The sequence below is a fragment of the Borostomias antarcticus genome (assembly GCF_949987555.1).
Source record: "Borostomias antarcticus genome assembly, chromosome: 4".
In the NCBI taxonomy this organism is placed as follows: Eukaryota; Metazoa; Chordata; class Actinopteri; order Stomiiformes; family Stomiidae; genus Borostomias; species Borostomias antarcticus.
The window spans coordinates 1,647,501-1,669,705 of record NC_140237.1 but is presented as its reverse complement, the minus strand read 5'-3'; the positions used below and the strand labels follow the sequence as shown (position 1 = coordinate 1,669,705).

Here is a 22,205-nt window from a genome sequence, read left to right as displayed (position 1 = left end):
CTTTTCACCGTGCTATATCACCATGGTACAGTAATTTATGCTGCCGAGCTAACCTGCTCCGGGGCAGGTTAAATTCCAGATTATGGATCAAAACGTATGAAGCACTGCCCGCTGACCGATCAATTCACTTGGAAAAGGGCATATGGACGTTAAGATTCTATATGGAACTTCAGTGTGCGAATTAAAATATAATCTGCAGTACGCGAACAGTGAGAGGTTTTTACAAACCGATAAAACCCTTGCAGTGTATTTCAAATGCACAACTTGAGTCAAAAAGTACTTCAGGAGAAAAATGCGGTCGAATCAACAATTTATTGAGCAAGCCTTTACATGGGGTCGAATCTTCGGCAATACTAAGTTCACAGAGAGGCGCCGAGTTATATCCTGGCTTCAGGCCAGGTATCACATGACAAACAAATTTACATACAAGGAATACAAACATGGTCACAAACAGTCACTAAGTTCTGACTTGTCAGGGTGTCAGCTGGTCTTTAATGTTCTGACTGGTCAGGGTGTCAGCTGGTCTTTAATGTTCTGACTGGTCAGGGTGTCAGCTGGTCTTTAATGTTCTGACTGGTCAGGGTGTCAGCTGGTCTTTAATGTTCTGACTGGTCAGGGTGTCAGCTGGTCTTCCTGTGTCCTCCTAGGATCGCGTTACAACTGTAGGCTACTCACTCTAGAGGTGAACTTTAGGTCACGCTGACTCAGAGACAGGACAAAGGAATGCTGACTCAGGACATCTGCTTTGCTCACATGTTAAACTACTTAAGTTAACAGTTCCTAGTTTGGTTTGTTCCTTATTCTTAATAAAATGATTACTACATGAGAGTAATACAGATGTATTGATGTAATACAGTATGGTACAGTATGAAAATATACTACACCCTCTTGGCTTTACCTGTATCATATGAGAAATTGCAGAATGGCAGCTGCTTGAGACATATTTTGCCTTGTGCATTTACCTGCAGTTTCATGTAGGCTGTGGGTAGTGCGGAGAACCAAGTAAAAACACTCATTTTTAATTCAATTTTCAAGTTTTTAATGTTGATTTATTAGACTACCGCCCGTTCCTAGTAACAAAGAGAAGTAGTCTACATTTAATTGAATTGTGATAGCACTAATGCCTGACAATGAATGACGTTATAGGCCTACTGAAATACTGTAGGCTACTTTTCCCCCGTAGGCTTAAAGCCTACTTCTCCACCTCAAGCTTCACTTTTTCCATCTTAGCCTGTTTTAGTTCCTCTTGTATAGAGGCATCACATTGTCAACCTGCAACTATGAACAACTATATCCTACATTTATCAACTATAGTCTACTTTATTTAAGCGTCATTTGCCAGTCTCACAGGGTTGCAGCTGAAAGAATACTATATATAGATATAGGCTACAATTGCTTTACACGCCATAAGAATAGGCATAGCCCAATGATCTAGCCTACTCGTGTTCATGTGGAGGATAATGATAAAACGTAGTCGGCAGTATTCCTGCTTTCCTTCCTGCCTTTGGCAGTAGCGACTGTGTTGCGCCTATAGTTCATATTTCTCCTCTTGTGTAAAATGCGGTGGACGGAACTTGGTTATGCGTATTGTTTGCCTTGGCCGTGTCCGAATACCCATACTAAGGTATGCGATTGGTCATTTCCAGCAAATAGGCTACCTCCCCTTTTACCGTGCATGCGCTCAGCTAGATTGGACCAGCTGGGTAGCCCAGGGCCCCGTACTACGAAGCTCATCCAACATATGAGCTGTGTTCGGAATCGCTCCCTCGTTCCCTCACTCCCTATTCCCTATATGGGGTTCACCATGTAGTGAACTACCTAGGGAACGGAGAAAATGTAGGGTACATGCACTGTTCCCTCCAAATCAAGGTGAATTGTGGGTAATAAATAGTGAACTATATAGGGAACGAAAATTCCGTGGAGAATTCGGACACTACAAACAAAATGGCTGACGCCCTATATAGTGCACTATATAGTGAATAGGGAGCGATTCCAAACACAGCTCATGATAACTTTTCGCTAGCTCTCTCAAGTAAACCGGAAAACCGCAATCACGGATAAAAGGTACTACGACAGTGGCTATCAACTCATTAAGTCGACCCAGCTGGTCCAATCTAACTATGAGCGCGTTCACGGTAAAAGGGGAGGTATTTGCTTGAAATGACCAATCGCATACCTTAATACGGGTATTCGGAGACGGCCATGGACAAGGCAAACAATACCCAGCATAACCAAGTTCCGTCTACCGTATTTTACCCAAGAGAAGCAATAATATAGAAATATGAACTATAGGCGCAACACAGTCGCTACTGCCAAAGGCAGGAAGGAAAGCAGGAATACTGCCGACTACGTTTTATCATTATCCTCCACATGAACACGAGTAGGCTAGATCATTGGGCTATGCCTTTTCTTATGGCATGTAAAGCAATTGTAGCCTATATCTATATATCATATTCTTTCAGCTGCAACCCCTAGACTGGCAGTGGACGCTTACATAAAGCAAATGTAGGCTATAGTTTTTAATAGTTTCAGGTTGGAGTAGACAATGTGATGTCTCTATACAAGAGGAACTAGAGATAAAACAGGCTATTAAAATGGAAAAAGTGAAGCTCGGGGTGGAGAAGTATGATTGTCAGGCATTGGTGCTATCACAATTCAATTAAAATGTAGCTCTTTGTTCCTAGGAACAGGAAGCTAGTCTAATAAATCAACATTCAAGACTTAAAAATTGAATAAAAAAAGAGTGTTTGTTTTTTATTGTTTAACTCGCACACTGAAGTTCCATATAGAATCTTAACGTCCATATGCCTTTTGCCAAGTGAATTGATCGGTCAGCGGGCAGTGCTTCATACATTTTGATCCATAATCTGGAATTTAACCTGCCCCGGAGCAGGTTAGCTCGGCAGCATAAGTTACCACGGTGATATAGCACGGTGAAAAATGAACCACCTTCGTAGTACGGATAAACCAGGCTTGAACCTGAAGTCATCGCACTAACCCCGTAATCCTGTTTCGTAGTACAGGGCCCTGGTGTGTTTGTGTTTATGCCCAGTTCAAAGAGACAACCAGACGACGCAAAATGCACAACTTTGTAATCATTAATTCATCACTTTAATAATCCATTAACTGTCTGTCTGCTCAGAAAACGTGTCGGGACTAATTTTGGCCAGAAGAATGTAATATCAGGCTAAAAGGGACCATTACATTACATTACAGTCATTTAGCAGACGCTTTTATCCAAAGCGACTAACAATAATTGCATTTAACGTACAGTAGGAAGAGCCAATGTACTACTACTTGCCAGAACTCACAAGTACATCTTCTTTCTAAAACAAGTGACTAAGAGCATAATCTAGTGCTGAAGGTACTATATTATGTACTAGGCACTAGATTATGTACATTAATTTGTACTTTTAAATTCATGGATTGGTTATTTCTCTTTTGGTTAGAGTCTGGATCACATTTGTGTGTGTGTGTGTGCCTGCATGTATTCACGTGTTTGTGTGAGTATGAGCATGTGTAACTGTGTGCATGTTCACATTATGTACAGTACAATATGTGTGTGTGTCTGTGTGTTTTCCTGGCCTAAATACTGCATATGAGTCAGAATGTGCTTATCACACTACTACACTGTTCTACTCACTAGTACGTGCAGTACATGAAGAGGGCTCACCCAAGATAAATGAGCACAAGACAAACTCAACAGATAATGATGCAGAACTTCCCACTGTGTTTTCAGCCACTCAGCATTATCCTCCAGCATTATCATTGGCAGGATATTTCCTGTTCCAACCGACCAATCATTGATCACCCTCTTAGTGTAACACATCATGAATGAGTCTACACTGATGATTCCAGATGTAGACAGTGAACCTGCTAATATTTACTAACAGGGGTAACAGAATGTCAGACCATTACTATATTTGACACATGTAACGGGGCAAACATGCTACATTATGCACCTTAACATTAATTAACATTAATATGAATGTTGATTTCACATTCAAGACCTAAAATCAATGGTCTCTGAGCATGCTCTGCCAAGTCTGCCTAATGCCTTTTATTCAGGCAAAAAGCAATGAGAAGTCAAGCTGAGCACGTCAATCATTAAACTCAGGACCCAGAATTTTCTGCACTTGTGAAGAAATACTTTTGGGAGTAAATGACATCCATTGGATTGTAAGCTCATTTAATTGCTTACTCAGTTAACTGCTGGAGCCTTTTGCTTCACTTTGTAAAGCTTATTGATCGGCAAACATGAGCAGATTTAAAAAGTGATGCTACATTATAAGTGAGTGGATGGGTGGTCAGCTGATGAATTAGAAGAGAAAAACTTGTTGTGGCACATTCAACATTTAGCACATCTTGGGTCATCTTGGGTCATGTTGTTCCCGTGTCAAAAGTTCTTCAGCCCAATTGCCTCTGTCTTTTCCAACTCTTGAAGACTTGCCCAGCTTCTAAACAGATGTCTATCTGAAGACCAACATGGGCTCTAGCTCAGCTCATCTGCTCATCTCTAAACATGTCATAAGGACATACAAGCTAAGGAGAAAACACCCGCGTGGCTGGAACAGGCTGGCTGTGATGAGGGCTGTGACTGGGAGGGGAGGGGCGCTCAAGACCAATACTCAGACACTGTGATGAGGGCTGTGACTGGGAGGGGAGGGGCGCTCAAGACCAATACTCAGACACTGTGATGAGGGCTGTGACTGGGAGGGGCGCTCAAGACCAATACTCAGACACTGTGATGAGGGCTGTGACTGGGCGGGGCGCTCAAGACCAATACTCAGACACTGTGATGAGGGCTGTGACTGGGCGGGGCGCTCAAGACCAATACTCAGACACTGTGATGAGGGCTGTGACTGGGCGGGGCGCTCAAGACCAATACTCAGACACTGTGATGAGGGCTGTGACTGGGCGGGGCGCTCAAGACCAATACTCAGACACTGTGATGAGGGCTGTGACTGGGCGGGGCGCTCAAGACCAATACTCAGACACTGTGATGAGGGCTGTGACTGGGAGGGGCGCTCAAGACCAATACTCAGACACTGTGATGAGGGCTGTGACTGGGAGGGGAGGGGCGCTCAAGACCAATACTCAGACACTGTGATGAGGGCTGTGACTGGGCGGGGCGCTCAAGACCAATACTCAGACACTGTGATGTCAGCAAGGTAGGGAAGGAGGCTAAACGACGCTTCTCTGAGACGTTCCAACATCAGTTCTCATGGAAAGGCCTCAGACCGATCACAAACTACAAACTGAAATCCCCCCAATCCACTGATGACTCACTCACTTTTTTGCCTTACATTTTTTTCTTTAGCTCTAGATTTCACTATGACTGCACCATGATGCCTTGCATATGACATGACGTCCACAGTAGTTTCCCTAGAAATTCAGCCCCTGGCGAAGGAAGGAAGGAATCAGCACAAGGAGCAGCACTTGATCACTTGATTTGGACTATCAGCTCTTGAGTAATTGAAGCCAGGTGATGATTAAGGATTTTTAGGAGGAACTTTGTGTCTGATGAGAAACATGTAACACTGCTTTTATACTCCCTGGAAATAAAGTTGTCTTGACAACTTCACACAAGGCTCTTGCTTGTCTTGTTCCTTTGCCACTTGAAAGTTTTCTACTTTTTCATTTCATTTGGAGTGGGGCTTTATTAGCACTTGGTTTCACTGTACACTGTGTCAATATGTAAATACCTGGAAATGAATAAAGTGTATGTTCCTGAACACTTGTCTGCTTATGCTTTTGGCCTCCGGGACCTGTGCAGGTTGCGAGAGTGACTACTGGGGCTCCCACTGCAGTAACCGCTGCCAGTGTCACAACGGCGCCAAGTGTAACCCCATCACGGGCGCGTGCGTGTGCACGGACGGGTACCAGGGCTGGCGCTGCGAGGAGGTGTGCGAACCGGGCCTCTACGGGAAGGACTGCCACCTGGACTGCCCGTGTGTGAACGGAGCCACGTGCCACCATGAGACCGGGGAGTGCTTGTGTGCGCCAGGCTACACCGGGACTTTGTGAGTTGTCTTCATGGTTCGTCCCCTGGCTGTATGGTTAGTCCCCTGGCTGTATGGTTAGTCCCCTGGCTGTATGGTTCGTCCCCTGGCTGTATGGTTAGTCCCCTGGCTGTATGGTTCATCCCCTGGCTGTATGGTTCGTCCCCTGGCTGTATGGTTCGTCCCCTGGCTGTATGGTTAGTCCCCTGGCTGTATGGTTCGTCCCCTGGCTGTATGGTTAGTCCCCTGGCTGTATGGTTCGTCCCCTGGCTGTATGGTTCGTCCCCTGGCTGTATGGTTAGTCCCCTGGCTGTATGGTGTGATAGTATTTTAGACTGGTCTAGTCCAAAGATTTACCAAGATACGTTCAAAAGGTTGAGTCTGGTTTATTGTGGAAAACATTACGAGCGCAAGGACTTCCTGAACAACGCAAACAAAGGTGGTTTGTCAGAGAAGTGAATTCAAAGCTTGTCCTGCCCAGTCTTATATTCAAGCAAACCACAGGTACGGCGCTTTGAGGATGTGATTGGCTACTGCATTGTACATGAATGGCAGGCGTGGCCAAGAGTAAAGACATGTGATAAACAAAGAAAACAAAGGTCTGAATCAGGACGAGGAAGACTAAGGTGGGGCCCTTCTGACTTAAACAAAGAGATGAGGAAGAGCTATGCAGAGTGTGTTTACAATTACAAAGGGGGGAGAGTTGGTGTTTTACATTAGACTGAAACTGGGGTTTGCAGGGGACTTGGGGGAAGGTGATGAATTACCAGGACAAAGGTTTAAGGTGTTTGGATGTAAATTCCTGGACAATCCCTCATTTGTGCCTGAACAGGCACACAAAAATAAAATATAAAATCCAAACACAGTGTAAACAGTCAGCTATGCTATACATGTGGAAAGGAAATAATCTCTCCACTAGGTGGAGCAAAAAAAAAAAAAAAAAATCTTTTTTTTTTTTTTTTATTATTTTCTTTCCACGTGCAAAATCACGCACCAAAACCCCTTGTTTCAGAAATTTGACAGGAAACAAGATAAAAAAGATGACATGATTATATACTATTTATAGTCTAAGAGTGGACAACCATTCACCAAAAAAACTTGATTTAACAAGGCAAAAAAAAGATAAAATGGTTACCAGTGTAAGAAGGGCAAAAAACCTCTTGGTCAATTTAGAGGAAAAACCCAAACTTATTTATCAACTCATGTTTCAACCATTGCAACTCTTGTAAACAAATATGATATTTTCCAGATTATTTCAAAGTTCATTCACTCTTGTGAATAATCGCATGTGATGTCCTATGGAACATAGATTCCATGTGTGCGTCTCTGAATGTTTAATGTAGGTTCCAGTGTGTGCGATCAGAGGTGCAGTCCGATTGCTCATCAGAGGAGAATGTCATCTGGGGAATGCAAGGCGTCTTCTCTTCTAGATCGCAACTTCAATGTCGCGTTGCTTGAAATCAGTTATGTTCAATGTTAGTGTGTGCAGGTGTGTGTGCGTGTGTGGTGCATCTTGTGAGGTCAAGGCTGTGGTGTTTCTCCATGTTGCCATCATAACGACCAGTAGAAGGAGGTGACCAGCAAGGTCATTTTTCCTCCGATTTCTCGTCAGAGGAGAGGACAGTGTGATGGCCCATGGTTTTGGCCTCTGAGCCCTCTGGTTCAGCTGCATTCTGATCTCCTGGTGTTTGCGATCCCCTGGTGGACCGTCCTCTGCTGCTTGGACCCGTCGGCAATGGCTTGCATGGGTCCACGAAGTCCTCTCAGATCGCTGTCTGCGTGATGAGTAGAACCTGGTACGGCCCGAGCCACCTCGGCGAGTTCCAGCTCCTTCGTCTATGGTCGTGGACCAGGACCCAATCCCCAGGAGAGATGTGATGCAGGAACCAATCCCCAGGAGAGATGTGATGCAGGAACCCCTCCTTAGCCTCAGGAAATGGCGGTCCTCACTCTGTTGAAGACATTTTTTAGAATGTTATTCAGTGCAAGACAATATTGTATCATATCATCTTCACATGACATGAGACTAATCTTATTTTGGGGAAACGGTGTGTTAGTCATTTTCATAGGTCGACCAGTAAGGACTTCATGTGGAGCCAGCCCTGTGGTCTGGTGCGGTCTCCCTCTCATATACATGAGTGCCAGAGGTAGAACTTTCATCCATGACAGACCTGTCTCTGCCATCAGCTTGGTGAGCTTTACTTTCAGAGTTTGATTAGCTCTCTCCACTATTCCAGCACTTGCTGGATGATAGCTACAATGCGTTCTAAGGTCAATCTGTAGGCTATTTCAGATTTCCTGAATGACACTATTTACAAAATGGCTCCCTCGATCTGAAGAGAGTTTGGTTGGCAGGCCCCATCTTGGAATGATCTCTCTCAGGAGACTCTTTGCCACTGACAACGCTGAGGCATGCCTGCAAGGAAATACCTCAGTCCATTTGGAGAAAACATCAGTTAATACCAGGCAATATTTGTACCCCTGGCATGGAGAGAGTTCAATAAAATCCATCATAACATGTTCCCATGGCCCACTTGGCCGAGGATGTGCTGACAGTTCCATTTTTCTCCCCTTTCCAACATTGGTTTGCATGCATATGATGCATTTGGCACAGTTTTGTTCCTCAAAAACCGTGAAACCTGGTGCATACCAATACCTGTTAACATCCTCCGTCACCCCTGTTTTTTGAAACATGATCTGGCCCGTGGGCTAGTTTGAAAGCATAATGAAAACATGAACGAGGTAGTACAGGTTTTGTCATTAGGCCCTAGATACAGGTTAGTTTGGTGGTGGAAGTGTGCACTTATTCCTTCATTTCTTTTTCTCCGCAGGTGGAGCAGATGCTTGTAGGTCAGAAATGTCTGCCAGGGACAGTGGAGGAGTCTTGTCAGGGTCTGTGGATGGTACAGAGAGCATAGAAAGCACAGGGGAGGAAGCAGAGACAGCCGCAGCTTTTGCAGCGAGCTCTCGGAGGGTGAGGAGAGAGTCCCTGTCCTGGTTCAGCAGGGTGAAGGTGCGATGGGACACGGTGTCTGTGTGGACGCCACAGTCAGGGCGCCAGCAGCACGTACAGGCTCTTGAACTGAACCCGGTCCATCCCTGTACTGCTCCACGTAGGGTCGGCCCGGGTTGTGCTGCTGGAGGGCTCACCTCGGCGCTCCCGCTCCCCCAGCACAGGCTGATGAAGTGCTCCGTCTGTGGATCCACAGATGAGAGAGACAAACAGAGACAAAACAGAAGAGCAAAAGGAGAGTCCTCTGGTCTGGTCTCCCTGTTCCCCCTGTTCCCCTCTTTGGTCAGGAACGGTTATTCAAAATCTGTTGGAGATTCTCAGAAACATGGTTAAGCGCAAGCTCCTGCTTTGGGGAAAAAATGTTGTTATTCAGTCAGGAAACTTAAACAGGGTGACTGTTCAAGTGTCATTTAGAGCCAGTCTGCAGTAGCCTATAGTGACATCAAGGGCAGTGTTAGAATGACTTCAACACGCCCAGTCCCCAGTCATGATCAAGGCAATTGGATTTGGCTCTAGCATTTCTCTCGCGATTTTATGAAAATAAAATAAAATAACCACATTCTCGTCTCAACAAAACAACACCCCCTAAGGGTGAGAGCAAAAATTTCCTGAAGTCAGGATAAAAATAGAGACGGGGCAAAGAAAATGACACTAAAATGAACTGGCTTCATTTACAATTAACTAATCAAAAAAACTCCATCAAAGCTTCATTTGTATAGCTAAAACCTCCCTCTTCTGCATTTGAGGACAGAGTATTTGGGCACTGCTCCTGTTTCATACTTATCTGTCGCTCACAGTGAGTTGGTGACATGGCGTTGGTCTGCATCTCACGAACCCCAGATCGCCCATCTGTAGGGAAACAGGCCAGTAACCTCCATCTCCACCTCCGGTCTGTGCCCGTCTCCTGGTTCGGCATTCACCCATCACTCCCGGAACGACAGTTGTCTGTAAAAAAAACACTCAGAAAAAACACTCAGGCCCGATGAATGTGCCTCAAACTATAAACATGAGATATTTAACATAACCATTTAAAAAAATATAAATTGGGTTATGAGATGCTGCATTCAGATTAAGACACTGGCAAACCTTATCTATTCGTCTTAAGCTACATATCAGAAAAAGAGACAAAACAAACAGTTAAACAGACAAACAACAGGTCCCAAGCAGTCCCCAGGAAGGCATGATCAGGGCTCCTCAAAGACCTGCCGCCCAGGGTCCATAGCACCTGAAAAATAAGACTCAAACACAGACTGGGTTCAATAGCAGAGGAGAAGGCCTAAAGTCAACTCCTCAAAAACACATTATCATTATATGAATGAAATTCATACAGTAAAAATGCATAAAACGAACAGCTTATGGCCATTCATTGACTATTGAAACAAACTCCTGAATCAAACACCTATTCAAAACCCTGTCAGACTTTTGAGTTCGCTCTACATCTATTTTATCCTGTTTATTTACCTTAAAAAATTAAAACTCTATCTTGGCTAGTTTAAAATCTCCCTTATGGGTTGTTCAAGGGAAGTCCAGCAGGTGGCGCTCGACCCCAAAATCGGAGGCTCTTCCTTCCGGACCTGTTCGGACAAATACCTCGTAGAAAGAAGGGGCGTGGCTAATGGCGCAACAAGTCGAGGGGGGAATCTAATTTTAAAACAGAGTTATTCTGCTGGGGAAATGGTGGAGAGACTGTTTGCTGAATCTCCTTATCTTTCCTTCCTGACCTAAAAAAAAAACTCTCTCGTGCTACTCTCCCAAATCTCAAAAACAGACCAGTCTAGAGAATTAACAGGCTTTTCCCTTAACCCTCTAGCTGAGCCCGAATCTTAGAATTTAACACTAAAATGTCAGATGTGGATGTAAGAAATCGAAAATGCTTTAGCACATAACGAAAATCTGCCAACAAACGCTCGCAGAATAATGCTTGAGCGCAACAATCTCCTCAGGCTAGACACGTTTAGCAGTAGAAATTCTTTACATCCTCTAGCATATTTTAATAGCTAGTGTTACAGGGACACCTAGTGGTGATCCCAAAATGTTGCATGTATGACCCGGAAGTTGTCTTTGGCAGCGCGGGGAAATTTAAAGAAACAAATCCCAAATAATCACGACGCAGCCTAAAAACCCCAAAACAGCAACGAAAGGAAACCTTATAGTTAACTCACGGCGGGAAAGAATACAATTTCGAAGAAACAAACATTAAGACACATTAAATTCGCTTAGTACTCACTCAGTCAGCGAAGTGCTTTGTTCTCTTCTGGCTCAATGGCGGAACACTGGGACAGTGTTTTTTTTCGTCTCCTAGGCAACCAGCTAGCCTACTGGAAAAGTATACAAAATACTTACGATATAAAGCAAGAGCCGAAGCTCAAAAATGCCACTGAGCCGGCGAAAATAGCGCTAGACAAACAAAGACAACACACGACAAAAAACAGACACTCCGGAGATTAGCTGGTAATCGCACTCACTGCGAACTTCAACCCATTTGGAAATCGCACTCACTGCGAACTTCAACCCATTTGGAAATCGCACTCACTGCGAACTTCAATCCTGTGGGAATCGCACTATCTGCGAACTTCAACCCTGTGGGAATCGCACTATCTGCGAACTTCAACCCTGGTCCAGGCTAGACCTTCCGTCTAGATCCTACCAAATTACTGTACAGTTCTTGGTCAAAGCTAACGCTCGTTAGGTTTACCAATTTGATCAAAGCTAACTTATCGTTAGGTCTACCAAACCACCCGGGATCAAATGGGAAAACGTTTCTCCAAGAAACGCGGATTGGAAACACCAATCACTCCCTGTAGCTACTTTTCTGCGGTTTTAATCTCATCCGCGACCGGCCAAAAGGGAAGCCTGTTCTGAACACTGCTTATACCCTCGTAACGAAACAAGGACGAAGTCAAAGGACAATACGATATAAAATCTATTGCTGTTCACATCTCCTTAGATAGTTACTTACTAAATACCCACGCTGGGGTTTTCTGTTTTCAAACAATCCAGACCAACAAGCTGAACCAAATCAAGGCAAATACAACTCAACCCATAAGAGGGTTCGTTTAAACGTACCTGTGAGCTTCAAGAATCCAGTGGAAGAACTGAGGAAATAATCTCACCGTGCGCTCTGGCGCAAGAGAGAAAATTGATTTTCCAACGCCCACTATGGACCCGACACGTCTGCCGATCAGTCCTATCCACTGGAATCCCGAAGCAAACGCAGGCAGTGCTCCCATTCCCGTTCGCCAAACTGTGATAGTATTTTAGACTGGTCTAGTCCAAAGATTTACCAAGATACGTTCAAAAGGTTGAGTCTGGTTTATTGTGGAAAACATTACGAGCGCAAGGACTTCCTGAACAACGCAAACAAAGGTGGTTTGTCAGAGAAGTGAATTCAAAGCTTGTCCTGCCCAGTCTTATATTCAAGCAAACCACAGGTACGGCGCTTTGAGGATGTGATTGGCTACTGCATTGTACATGAATGGCAGGCGTGGCCAAGAGTAAAGACATGTGATAAACAAAGAAAACAAAGGTCTGAATCAGGACGAGGAAGACTAAGGTGGGGCCCTTCTGACTTAAACAAAGAGATGAGGAAGAGCTATGCAGAGTGTGTTTACAATTACAAAGGGGGGAGAGTTGGTGTTTTACATTAGACTGAAACTGGGGTTTGCAGGGGACTTGGGGGAAGGTGATGAATTACCAGGACAAAGGTTTAAGGTGTTTGGATGTAAATTCCTGGACAATGGTTAGTGCCCTGGCTGTATGGTTAGTCCCCTGGCTGTATGGTTCGTCCCCTGGCTGTATGGTTCGTCCCCTGGCTGTATGGTTAGTCCCCTGGCTGTATGGTTAGTCCCCTGGCTGTATGGTTAGTCCCCTGGCTGTATGGTTCATCCCCTGGCTGTATGGTTCATCCCCTGGCTGTATGGTTCATCCCCTGGCTGTATGGTTCGTCCCCTGGCTGTATGGTTAGTCCCCTGGCTGTATGGTTAGTCCCCTGGCTGTATGGTTCGTCCCCTGGCTGTATGGTTCGTCCCCTGGCTGTATGGTTCGTCCCCTGGCTGTATGGTTAGTCCCCTGGCTGTATGGTTCGTCCCCTGGCTGTATGGTTCGTCCCCTGGCTGGGAGCAATGCAAAAAATCTTTGACATTTTGACCAGATGTTTCCAAAATGTTTATTGTTGCTTTGCTGCTATCACACTGATTTACTGTATGCTACTGTATATGATACTACTTTTTCTCATTTTCAAATGTTAATTTTCTGTTCTTGCTTCTAATTTTCCTCCATTCAGGTGATTGGTCTCTTTCAATGCAAACCCTTCCACAGTGCAAACTGAGCTCAGGCAGAGCCTTCTGGATAAGTCTCATTAAGACTCATAATGAAGGTCTCCGCTATCTCTTTCTTGCTCTCTCTCTCTCTCCTTCTCCTTACAGCTGTGGTGAGCGCTGTCCCCCAGGTAGCCATGGTGCCCAGTGTGAGAAGCGCTGCCCCTGTCAGAACGGAGGGACGTGCCACCACGTCACGGGGGAATGCTCCTGCCCCGCCGGCTGGATGGTACGACCCAGACCACCACACATAAACACACTTTGAAGGTTTCTTTTTTAATGACTTTGTCATTAAGCCTCCTTTATCAGCAATATCATGCTCTGACTCGATTGTGTCACACACTGTTATAATCTCTATGAATTCAACACTGAAAAATGTATTTTGCTTGTCTACAAGAGCAACAGCTTACTCTCCAAACAGTCGCACCAACTATCTATGCCTTATTCTAAGAATTCCTCTACAAACTTGTAACATGCAAGGCAGAGAGGTGAGTGGAGAACAGGATGGAGGTTGAGTCCAATGGTAGGTCTGCGCAACACTTTATTTTCAGAAGGCAAAAAGTGGAAGTACTGAAAAAAAGGCGAGCCATCCACCCCCCCCCCCCCCCCCCCCCCCCTGTACCCAGCCGCTGATTAGCTGATCGGCTGCAGCTGGGGAGCACCGTTGCCATGGGGATCATGAAAGATATGTTGATGCCTGCGCTGTCCGTGGTGCTGAAGTTGAGCGCAGGGCTGGTCGTCCACTACCTGTCCACGCTGTCCGTGGTTCTGAAGTTGAGCGCGGGGCTGGTCGTCCACTACCTGTCCACGCTGTCCGTGTTGCTGAAGTTGTCTCCGGGCGCGTTGCCGCTGTGGCCCGGTGCCTCTGTGGCAGACTCGTGCCGCCCGGCGGGGCAGGAGGAGGCCACAGCCTGTGCTCTCTGTCACTCTCATTGCTGTTTACAATTTCTGTTCAAACTCTGCCTTTGTCCTAATGGATGTCTAGCCTCCGTAAATCTGGCATGTCAATATTGGCCTGTTGTTCTTTGGTCACAGGGCTCTGTTTGTGCCCAGCCGTGCCAGTTTGGCACCTACGGCATCAACTGCAGCCAGGAGTGCCCCTGCCGTAATGGAGGCCTGTGCGACCACATCAGCGGGCAATGCCAATGTACAGCTGGGTACAGCGGAGAGAGGTAGGGCACCGTGGTTGGCATTAAGTACTGTATACTATAAAGAGAGTGAAGTTTACAGACTGCTTGATTCTGTAGCCACTGGTGATATTCATCACTGAAATATTCTGTTTAGCTACTGCTGGTTCAGCCTCAAAGGTATGCCTTGCCCGAGTAAGCTCTTTTCCATTCTCTTTCTATGCAAATTCCTGTACATCTTCAAACATCTTCAATCCATCTCTTTGTTCCTTACACGTTCTCCCCCCTAACGGTGGAGCCTTCCCTGTGACAGCCCTAATTTCCCTCATTAATTCAGTGCGAGACTTCTACCTGGAGTCAATTAAAATTCTTTCTTCATTGCTGTGCAGCAGACGAAGACGCCAGCTTCACTTGAGACATTGTCCAGGGGAGTCCAACCTGCCTCTCTCTTTCTCTCTCACTCTATCTTTCTCCCTTTTCTGTCTCACACTCCCACTCTGCCTCCAAATCTCTCTCTATCTTGCTCACTCCCTCTCTCTCATCACTCCCTCTCTCACTCTCTATCTTGTGAATTGTCCCTTTCTTTCTCTCTTTCCCGCTCTCTCCCTCTCCCATTCTCCTGGTTTCTCTCCCTCCAACTCTCTCTCTCTCTCTCTCTTATATCTCTTTATTTGCAATCTAGTCAAATTACCACCATTAATTCCCCCACAGACAGGCCTACATGGAAGGGATCAGATGGAATAATGCAAGATTGACTTCCCTCCTTCATTCCTTTTCTCTTTTTCTTTCTCGACCATCTTCTAATGGAATTAGTTTAGATAAGGTTTAAGTGAGCCAATGTGATTAAAACGTGACATCTAACAGACTGTCGGATGGATTTAATCGAGCTATTTGTCTCTTTCTTAATGGCCGGCATGTACGTGTTCTGAATGACACACCTGATATTTAAAGAGATATTCTTGAATTTTTGAACTAGGGCCTCATTTTCGACTTACCTATGATGTTTTTTATTGATGGAGATCATTTTCAGTTAATTACATGCTGTAGATAGCTTCGGGTCAGTCCAATTTCCACAGGTGGCTAATGCTAGTGCAACACAATGAAGTCACGTTAGCCCGTCCAAAAAACACCCCCAAACACCCAAAGTGCACCCAAAAACTAATTAAATATGAGCAAAGTCTCTCTGGGATTCTTTTGTGTCTATTTACCATCCGTTTTGAATTGAAACTATCATGTAATCCATTCTGGTTTGGGGATCTATATTTCTGTCACTCGTGCTCGCATTTTGTTTACATTGACCAGCGCTGGCTCCAGGCTGGCTCTAGACGGATCTAACTGAGTATCACTCCGCCTGCCGACTCACAGACAGAAATATAAGTTCCTCAAACCAGAACGGATTACACCATAGTTTGAATTCAAAACGGATGGTAAATAGACACAAAAGAATCCCTGAGAGACTTTACTCATATTTAAAGAATATTCTTACTATTCTGTGCCAGATGTCTTCATTCGCTTTGAATTACAGTATGCTCATAACAAGTAATGGTGTGCGCTTCACCTTGAGCGTCATGGGTGTGTGTGTGTGTGTGTGTGTGTGTTTGGGGGCGGGGGGGGGGGTTAACGACTGGCCCGTTGAATATGGAGAACATGTCATTTGACAGGAACATGGGCTCATCTCTTTACTAATGTAGCATGTTGGATGATGATAGTGAATGTCATTGCATTGGATAGTCTAATACATACAGTAGGAGGTTGAGGCTGGACCACAAACAATGTAATTGACCCCGTTTACACCTTGCATTAAAATGTGTTTTTGGTGATCAGATTGCAATCTGATCGTGCTAAACCACATGAAAGTACAAGGTCAAGGTCAAGGTCAAGGTCAACTTTATTTATAAAGCACGTTTAAAATCAACCGAAGTTGCACCAAAGTGCTGTACAATATATAAAATAAACTAAAACAAAAAACAGAATAAAGTGCACATAATCACAGAACAATAAAAGGACAAGAGTTGAGTCTTAAGCTGAGACTTAAAAAGCCCTAGGTTCTGTGCGTGTCTAATGTGTGGAGGGAGGCTGTTCCAGAGCTTTGGGCCAGCCACCGCAAAAGCTCGGTCACCCTTGGTCTTAAGTCTCGATCTAGGGACTATTAAAAGAGTCTCGGAGGAGGACCTCAGGGTTCTAGATGTCGCCCGAACTTGAATCAGTTCAGCCAGATAGTGGGGGGCCAAACCATGTAGAGCCTTAAAAATAAACATTAAGATTTTAAAATCAATCCTGAAGCGAACAGGAAGCCAGTGGAGGGAGGCCAGCACCGGTGTGATGTGGTCCCGCTTCTTGGTTCCAGTCAGGAGGCGTGCAGCAGCATTCTGGACCAATTGCAGGCGCCTCAGTGACCGCTGGTCAAGGCCCACATACAAGGCATTACAGTAGTCCAATCTTGAAGAAATAAAAGCATGGATGACTGTCTCCAGGTCCTTAGGAGAGAGGTACGGTTTCACTTTGGATAAGAGCCTCAGCTGGAAAAAAGAGCCTTTAACCACAGAGCCAATTTGTCGCTCAAAATTAAAACCAGTATCAAAAGTGACACCAAGACTTTTAATAAAAGAGCGATTCTTGGCAGCGAGGGGCCCTAGGTTGCTAACATGGCTGTCTTTATGACCAAACAAAATAACCTCGGTCTTCCCATCATTCAGACTAAGGAAGTTTAAGTCCATCCAGGTCTTGATGTCATTTAGCGCAGATGTTACAGGCTTAAAGGAATCCTTACAGTTCAATTTCAGGGTAAATGCGTCCAAAACGTTTTGAGGACGGATTGCAATCCGATTGGCCAAACCACCTCCGGAGGTGGTCAGGGACGCATTTCAACCACATTTAATAAAAGTGTAAATGGGAATGCGTTTTTAATCCACATATCAACAACATGGGCAGAAATATGTAGCCGTTGGCACGCGCCGGTTACAGACCAGCAAGGAGCAGGCTTCCATGGCAGCTAGCAAGAAAACATTAAAATGGATCCTGAACAAGGATCGAGACAAGTGTCTACTCTCAATTTGGTCGGGCAAAAATATTCAAGCACAAACAGGATGTGATGTTCGATTGTCAGTTGGACAGAGTCGATCGGATCTCAAACGGATCGGGTTGAAGATACTCGAAAAGCATATTAATACCAGGTGTAAATGTTATCAGGCTTAATCATTATCTAGATACAATCTCGATACGAGACACATTTTAATGCAAGGTGTAAATGGGGTCATTGAGTCTTTTAATTGATTGGTGTTTGCTTCATTGTTTCCTTACGTTCCAGTCCTTTTAGTTTTCATACACTCTGATTCTGTAACAATTCAATGGTTTCCTCATCTAATCACACATATAACTGGCTCCTTAATTACCTCAGTGATAGAACTCTATATTCTACAATCTCAGCTCCACAATGTCACCAGTGGTGTACCCCAATATTCTATAATAGGAATAATTATTTTTACCTACCTGAGTCTGTCTGACTGAACTACTATATTGTAAATGTAAAGGATTATACTGTATATGATAAATCCACTTTGATAATAGTTTTTTCTCATGAGTTTGGGTTGTATGTTGGGGTTGCTTCTGGTATTTGGGGGGTAGTTGCGTTCTCAACATCCACAGGGATATTATGAGCTGTGACGTGATGCCCCCCCCCCCCCCCCCCCCTCTGCTCCCAGGTGCCAGGACGAGTGTCCGGTGGGCTCCTATGGCCCCCAGTGTGCCCACAAGTGTGACTGCCAGAATGGCGCCAGGTGCTACCATATCAACGGGGCGTGTCTGTGTGAGGAGGGCTTCAAGGGGCCCAGCTGTCAGGACCGCTTCTGTCCCCCCGGACTCTACGGCCTCATCTGTGACCAGTACTGTCCCTGCAACACCACCAACACCCACAGGTACGGGGACAGCCGGACCAGAATAGACTCTCTCTAGCTCTACACTATGGGCTTTTTGTATTACAGTATGAGCTGTCAAGAGTGATTAAATCATTTTCATGAATTGTTGACTGAATATTGTCAGGAATACAGCCAGGAAAGAGAATGAAACATGGTCCTTTTTAGTAAGTCATTTGGTTTAATATGCAGTAGATATTGTTGTGTGTGTACAGTAGTTACAGTGACTGCTGTATATCTGTTGACCTAGTTTGTAGACATAGCCAGTCAATAGAGAGCCTGTAGAGGAGTATTGTCAGGCTGACCCTCTCTCGTCCTCAGCTGTCACCCTCTGTCGGGGGAGTGTGTGTGTGCGTCCGGCTGGACGGGGCAGTCCTGCGCTGACCCCTGTCCCTCGGGGTATTTTGGAGAGAGCTGCAAGGAGCCGTGTGCCTGTAGCAACGGGGCCGACTGCCACGCCGTCAGCGGGGCCTGTCTCTGTGCTCCGGGGTTCATGGTGAGTACATCACATACTCTACACACATACAGGATGCAAGCACACTGGGCAGGTCGGTGTCACTGAACACCAAACATCTATTTGACAAATCTTTTAGAACCATCGCTGTTACCAGGCACTAGTTAGGAGTAGTAGTTGTAGAAGCTAGCTCAACTTCTGATATTCCCACTATTTCTTTCTTTCTTTCTTTCTTATTCTACTGTAGTTCTCCCCATTTTTTGTCTCCTTTATAACTTCTTCATACTTTGTGCTAGAAACTTCATTCAAACTTTAAAATGTTCATGATGTTTAGCTGTTTCCCGGATGTATTCAGATTTTTGATTTTTTTTTAAATAGTTTTTTAGTATTTAATTTAACTTTTAATAGTAATTTTTGTGCCATTGAAACTGCTGGTGGAATGTTCAGTATCATTATGTTTTTAGAGTGGTGGCAGCTGTTGCTTTGAAAATATTCACACATTTTGTAAACTGCTGGCATTCCTACAGTTTTGAACGCTCACACACATATTATATATTAAAATGTTCACAGAATTGTGCTGATTCGTACAATGTAAGTATCTAAGCTGTGAAATTTATAGTTTTGCATTATGACCATTTGTTTGATGACCATGCACACCATTCAAACTGATGGCACTCCACTCTAGCTTTTGAGCTGATCATTCTGAATTTATACCTGTTTTCTAACCTGTCACCACTCCTACAGTTTTCAAGCTAAATGGACATATAATATCTCAAAATGTTCAGCCGTTTCTTCTATGATGTAAACATCTAAGCTGTGACATTTACACTGTTTGAGCTGGAGCTGTCTGAATCTGGTCATGTTTTCCCATACAAACAATTGATGGAATGTTCAGAGTGTCAGTTGTGATTTGAACTTGGGTGCATGCACAGCCTCTCTTAAAGGTACAGACACCCTTCTATGACTACTGTAACATTATATTCCTACCTTCAGATGAATGATACAGATTAGATGTAACTCTAAACAATCTGGAGCTCAAGGCTCTCCCATACGAGCGGACACACACATGCACACACACCTTAGTATTCTAAACAATCTGGGGATGAGTCTTGCCACTCACAGTCTTCACTGGTGAGGGAAGGTGGGTGGCCCAGAGAGGGGTACACTGTCCCCGACCGGCTCTGACCTGAGGGGGCGGAGTCTCCCCACCACGCCACTATCCACGCCACGGAACCAACAACTAAGTCCCTGAGTGGGCTAGAGACACATGGTCTTCGCCGGTTGGTGCATGGAGATTGCCCGGAGGTCATTGCACTGCCCCTGACCGGCTCTGACCTGAGGGGGCGGAGTCTCCCCACCACGCCACTGTCCACGCCACAGAACCCACAACTCAGCCCCTGAGTGGGCTAGAGACGCACGGTCTTCGCCGGTGGGTGCATGGAGATTACCTGGTCCATAGTAGTTCTAGCAGTAGCTGTTACATACAGCTGCAGCAGCTAGCCCACCTCACATTTTCTCCAGGAAATGTACTTTCTAGTTTCAGGTTGGCATTTGTCAGATGACTGTTCTGTAGCTTTTCTCCTCTGATGGTAGATGTGGTCAGACAGAGCTGTGAGACCCTGCAGGATCCTGACGCCCCCTCAGGGGTGGACATGTGGAGGTCCTGAGGATCACACCTCTCAACCCTCTACAGAGGCTTACTATATATGTGATTATTATATATGTGCTGTGAAAACACATGCATACAAACACACACACACACACACACACAGACACACTGCAGACCATGGTTATAATAGTTTTGCTTTTTTCATTAGTTTTTATTTTTATATCGTTTTAACTTTTTGTGTTCAATTTCAGTTTAGTTTTAATTAGTTTTTAAAGCAGATTTGCTAGTTTAGTTTATTTTTTATTTTTTGATAATGCTTTGTTTTAGTTTAGTTTTTATTAGTTTCAGTATTAGTTTTAGTTGTTTTTTTTCTGCGCTAGCCTCGTGAGACCATCCTGATCTCGTGAGCTCATGTTATTTCACTCTGTGCAAAACAAACCATCTGGCGAACGTCAAGTTATGTCTGCGCAGGAGCACAGCTAAAGAACATGGAGGATAGATTTCATATCCACCCAAAATACTAGGCTTATGTATGGAATGAAAAAGACTAAAACTAAGGACATTTTCTCTACAATTTTAGTTTATTTTAGTTAGTTTTGTAAACGCACAATACAGTTATAGTTAGTTATCGTTTTTTTGTAAAGCCTAGTTTTTATTTTTATTTCAGTTAACTAAAATGTTTATTCACACCTAGTTTTCGTTTTTTAGTTAGTTTTCGTTAACTATAATAACCTTGCTGCAGACAAGCACAGACAGGCACAGACACACCCAGACAGAAAGACTGACTCAGAGACCTGCTCAGTGGGGTCCTCGGTGCCTGAGAACAAACCCAGTGGGTTGATGAATCCCCACAGGGCAGAGCTGCAGGGCCTCTGGCCCAGTGGGCAGCCAGCACCATCCACCAGCCTGGGAGGCAGTGGGCGGAGCCCCAGACGCAGGTGCAGCACCCTGTACCGTAGCGGCTGGTCCATTCATCAGCGCTAGTGGAACGCCTGGAACACTGCAGGTGCATCCATATCTCATGATATAGGGCAATGAGAAGAATGAGAAGAAATCAAAAGCCTCTTTTAAGTGCTGTGTGCACGCGTGTGTGTATGTGTGTGTGTTTTATATTTATTCTGTGTGTGTTTGTGTGTTTTATATTTGTCTGTGTGTGTTTGTGTGTTTTATATTTGTATGTGTGTGTGTGTGTGTGTGTGTGTGTGTGTGTGTGTGTGTGTGAAGTTCTGATCAAAGCGACGGGGCATCAGAGCCCCCCGCTGGTTGTGGCCGGCAGGGAGGGGAGCTCCCAGGAGCCTCAGTAGCTCATATCAGACAGAACACAGATGATTGGACAGCGTCATTCTTACCTCAGCAAAGGTACCAAGTCATTCCTGCCCCGGCACAGGGACAGAAGAGAGACAAGCCGTCTGGCAGCCTGCCACACTGTCTCTGATCGTCTCACTTCAAAGAGACACAATGCACACAAGAGCATGCTGTTTTTTATGTAGACCTGCATTTCTCATATGAGCTACGCTACAACATACTAGGGTCAAGAGATGTTGCCTTGTCTGCTCACATACTGTAAGACAGGCTAAGGGGCCTAATTACTAAATCTTACAGCATATCCATTTGATGTCATCAGAATCTGAATTTGTTTTATTGCCATGCCGTTTTTCAACATACTAGCAATTTGCTTTCGTGTGTGGAGCATAACACAGAGACAACATTATACATGAACAAGAATACTCTTATCCATCATCCATCTTAATCATGGCCTCATAGGTGCACGCT

The 22,205-nt window shown here is 44.8% G+C and overlaps 1 protein-coding gene across 1 annotated transcript in view; it reads left to right on the top strand.

Moving 5' to 3' along the window:
* Window positions 1-22,205, top strand: part of LOC311308204 (uncharacterized protein) — a gene marked incomplete at its 3' end in the record, with an annotated part of 205,907 nt that overhangs the window by 89,511 nt on the left and 94,191 nt on the right. The window contains exons 5-9 of the mRNA XM_084437142.1: window positions 5,777-6,023; window positions 13,440-13,560; window positions 14,367-14,503; window positions 18,160-18,372; window positions 18,691-18,865. Of these exons, the coding sequence (XP_084293268.1) occupies window positions 5,777-6,023; window positions 13,440-13,560; window positions 14,367-14,503; window positions 18,160-18,372; window positions 18,691-18,865 (893 nt within the window). The remainder of the gene's footprint in view (window positions 1-5,776; window positions 6,024-13,439; window positions 13,561-14,366; window positions 14,504-18,159; window positions 18,373-18,690; window positions 18,866-22,205) is intronic.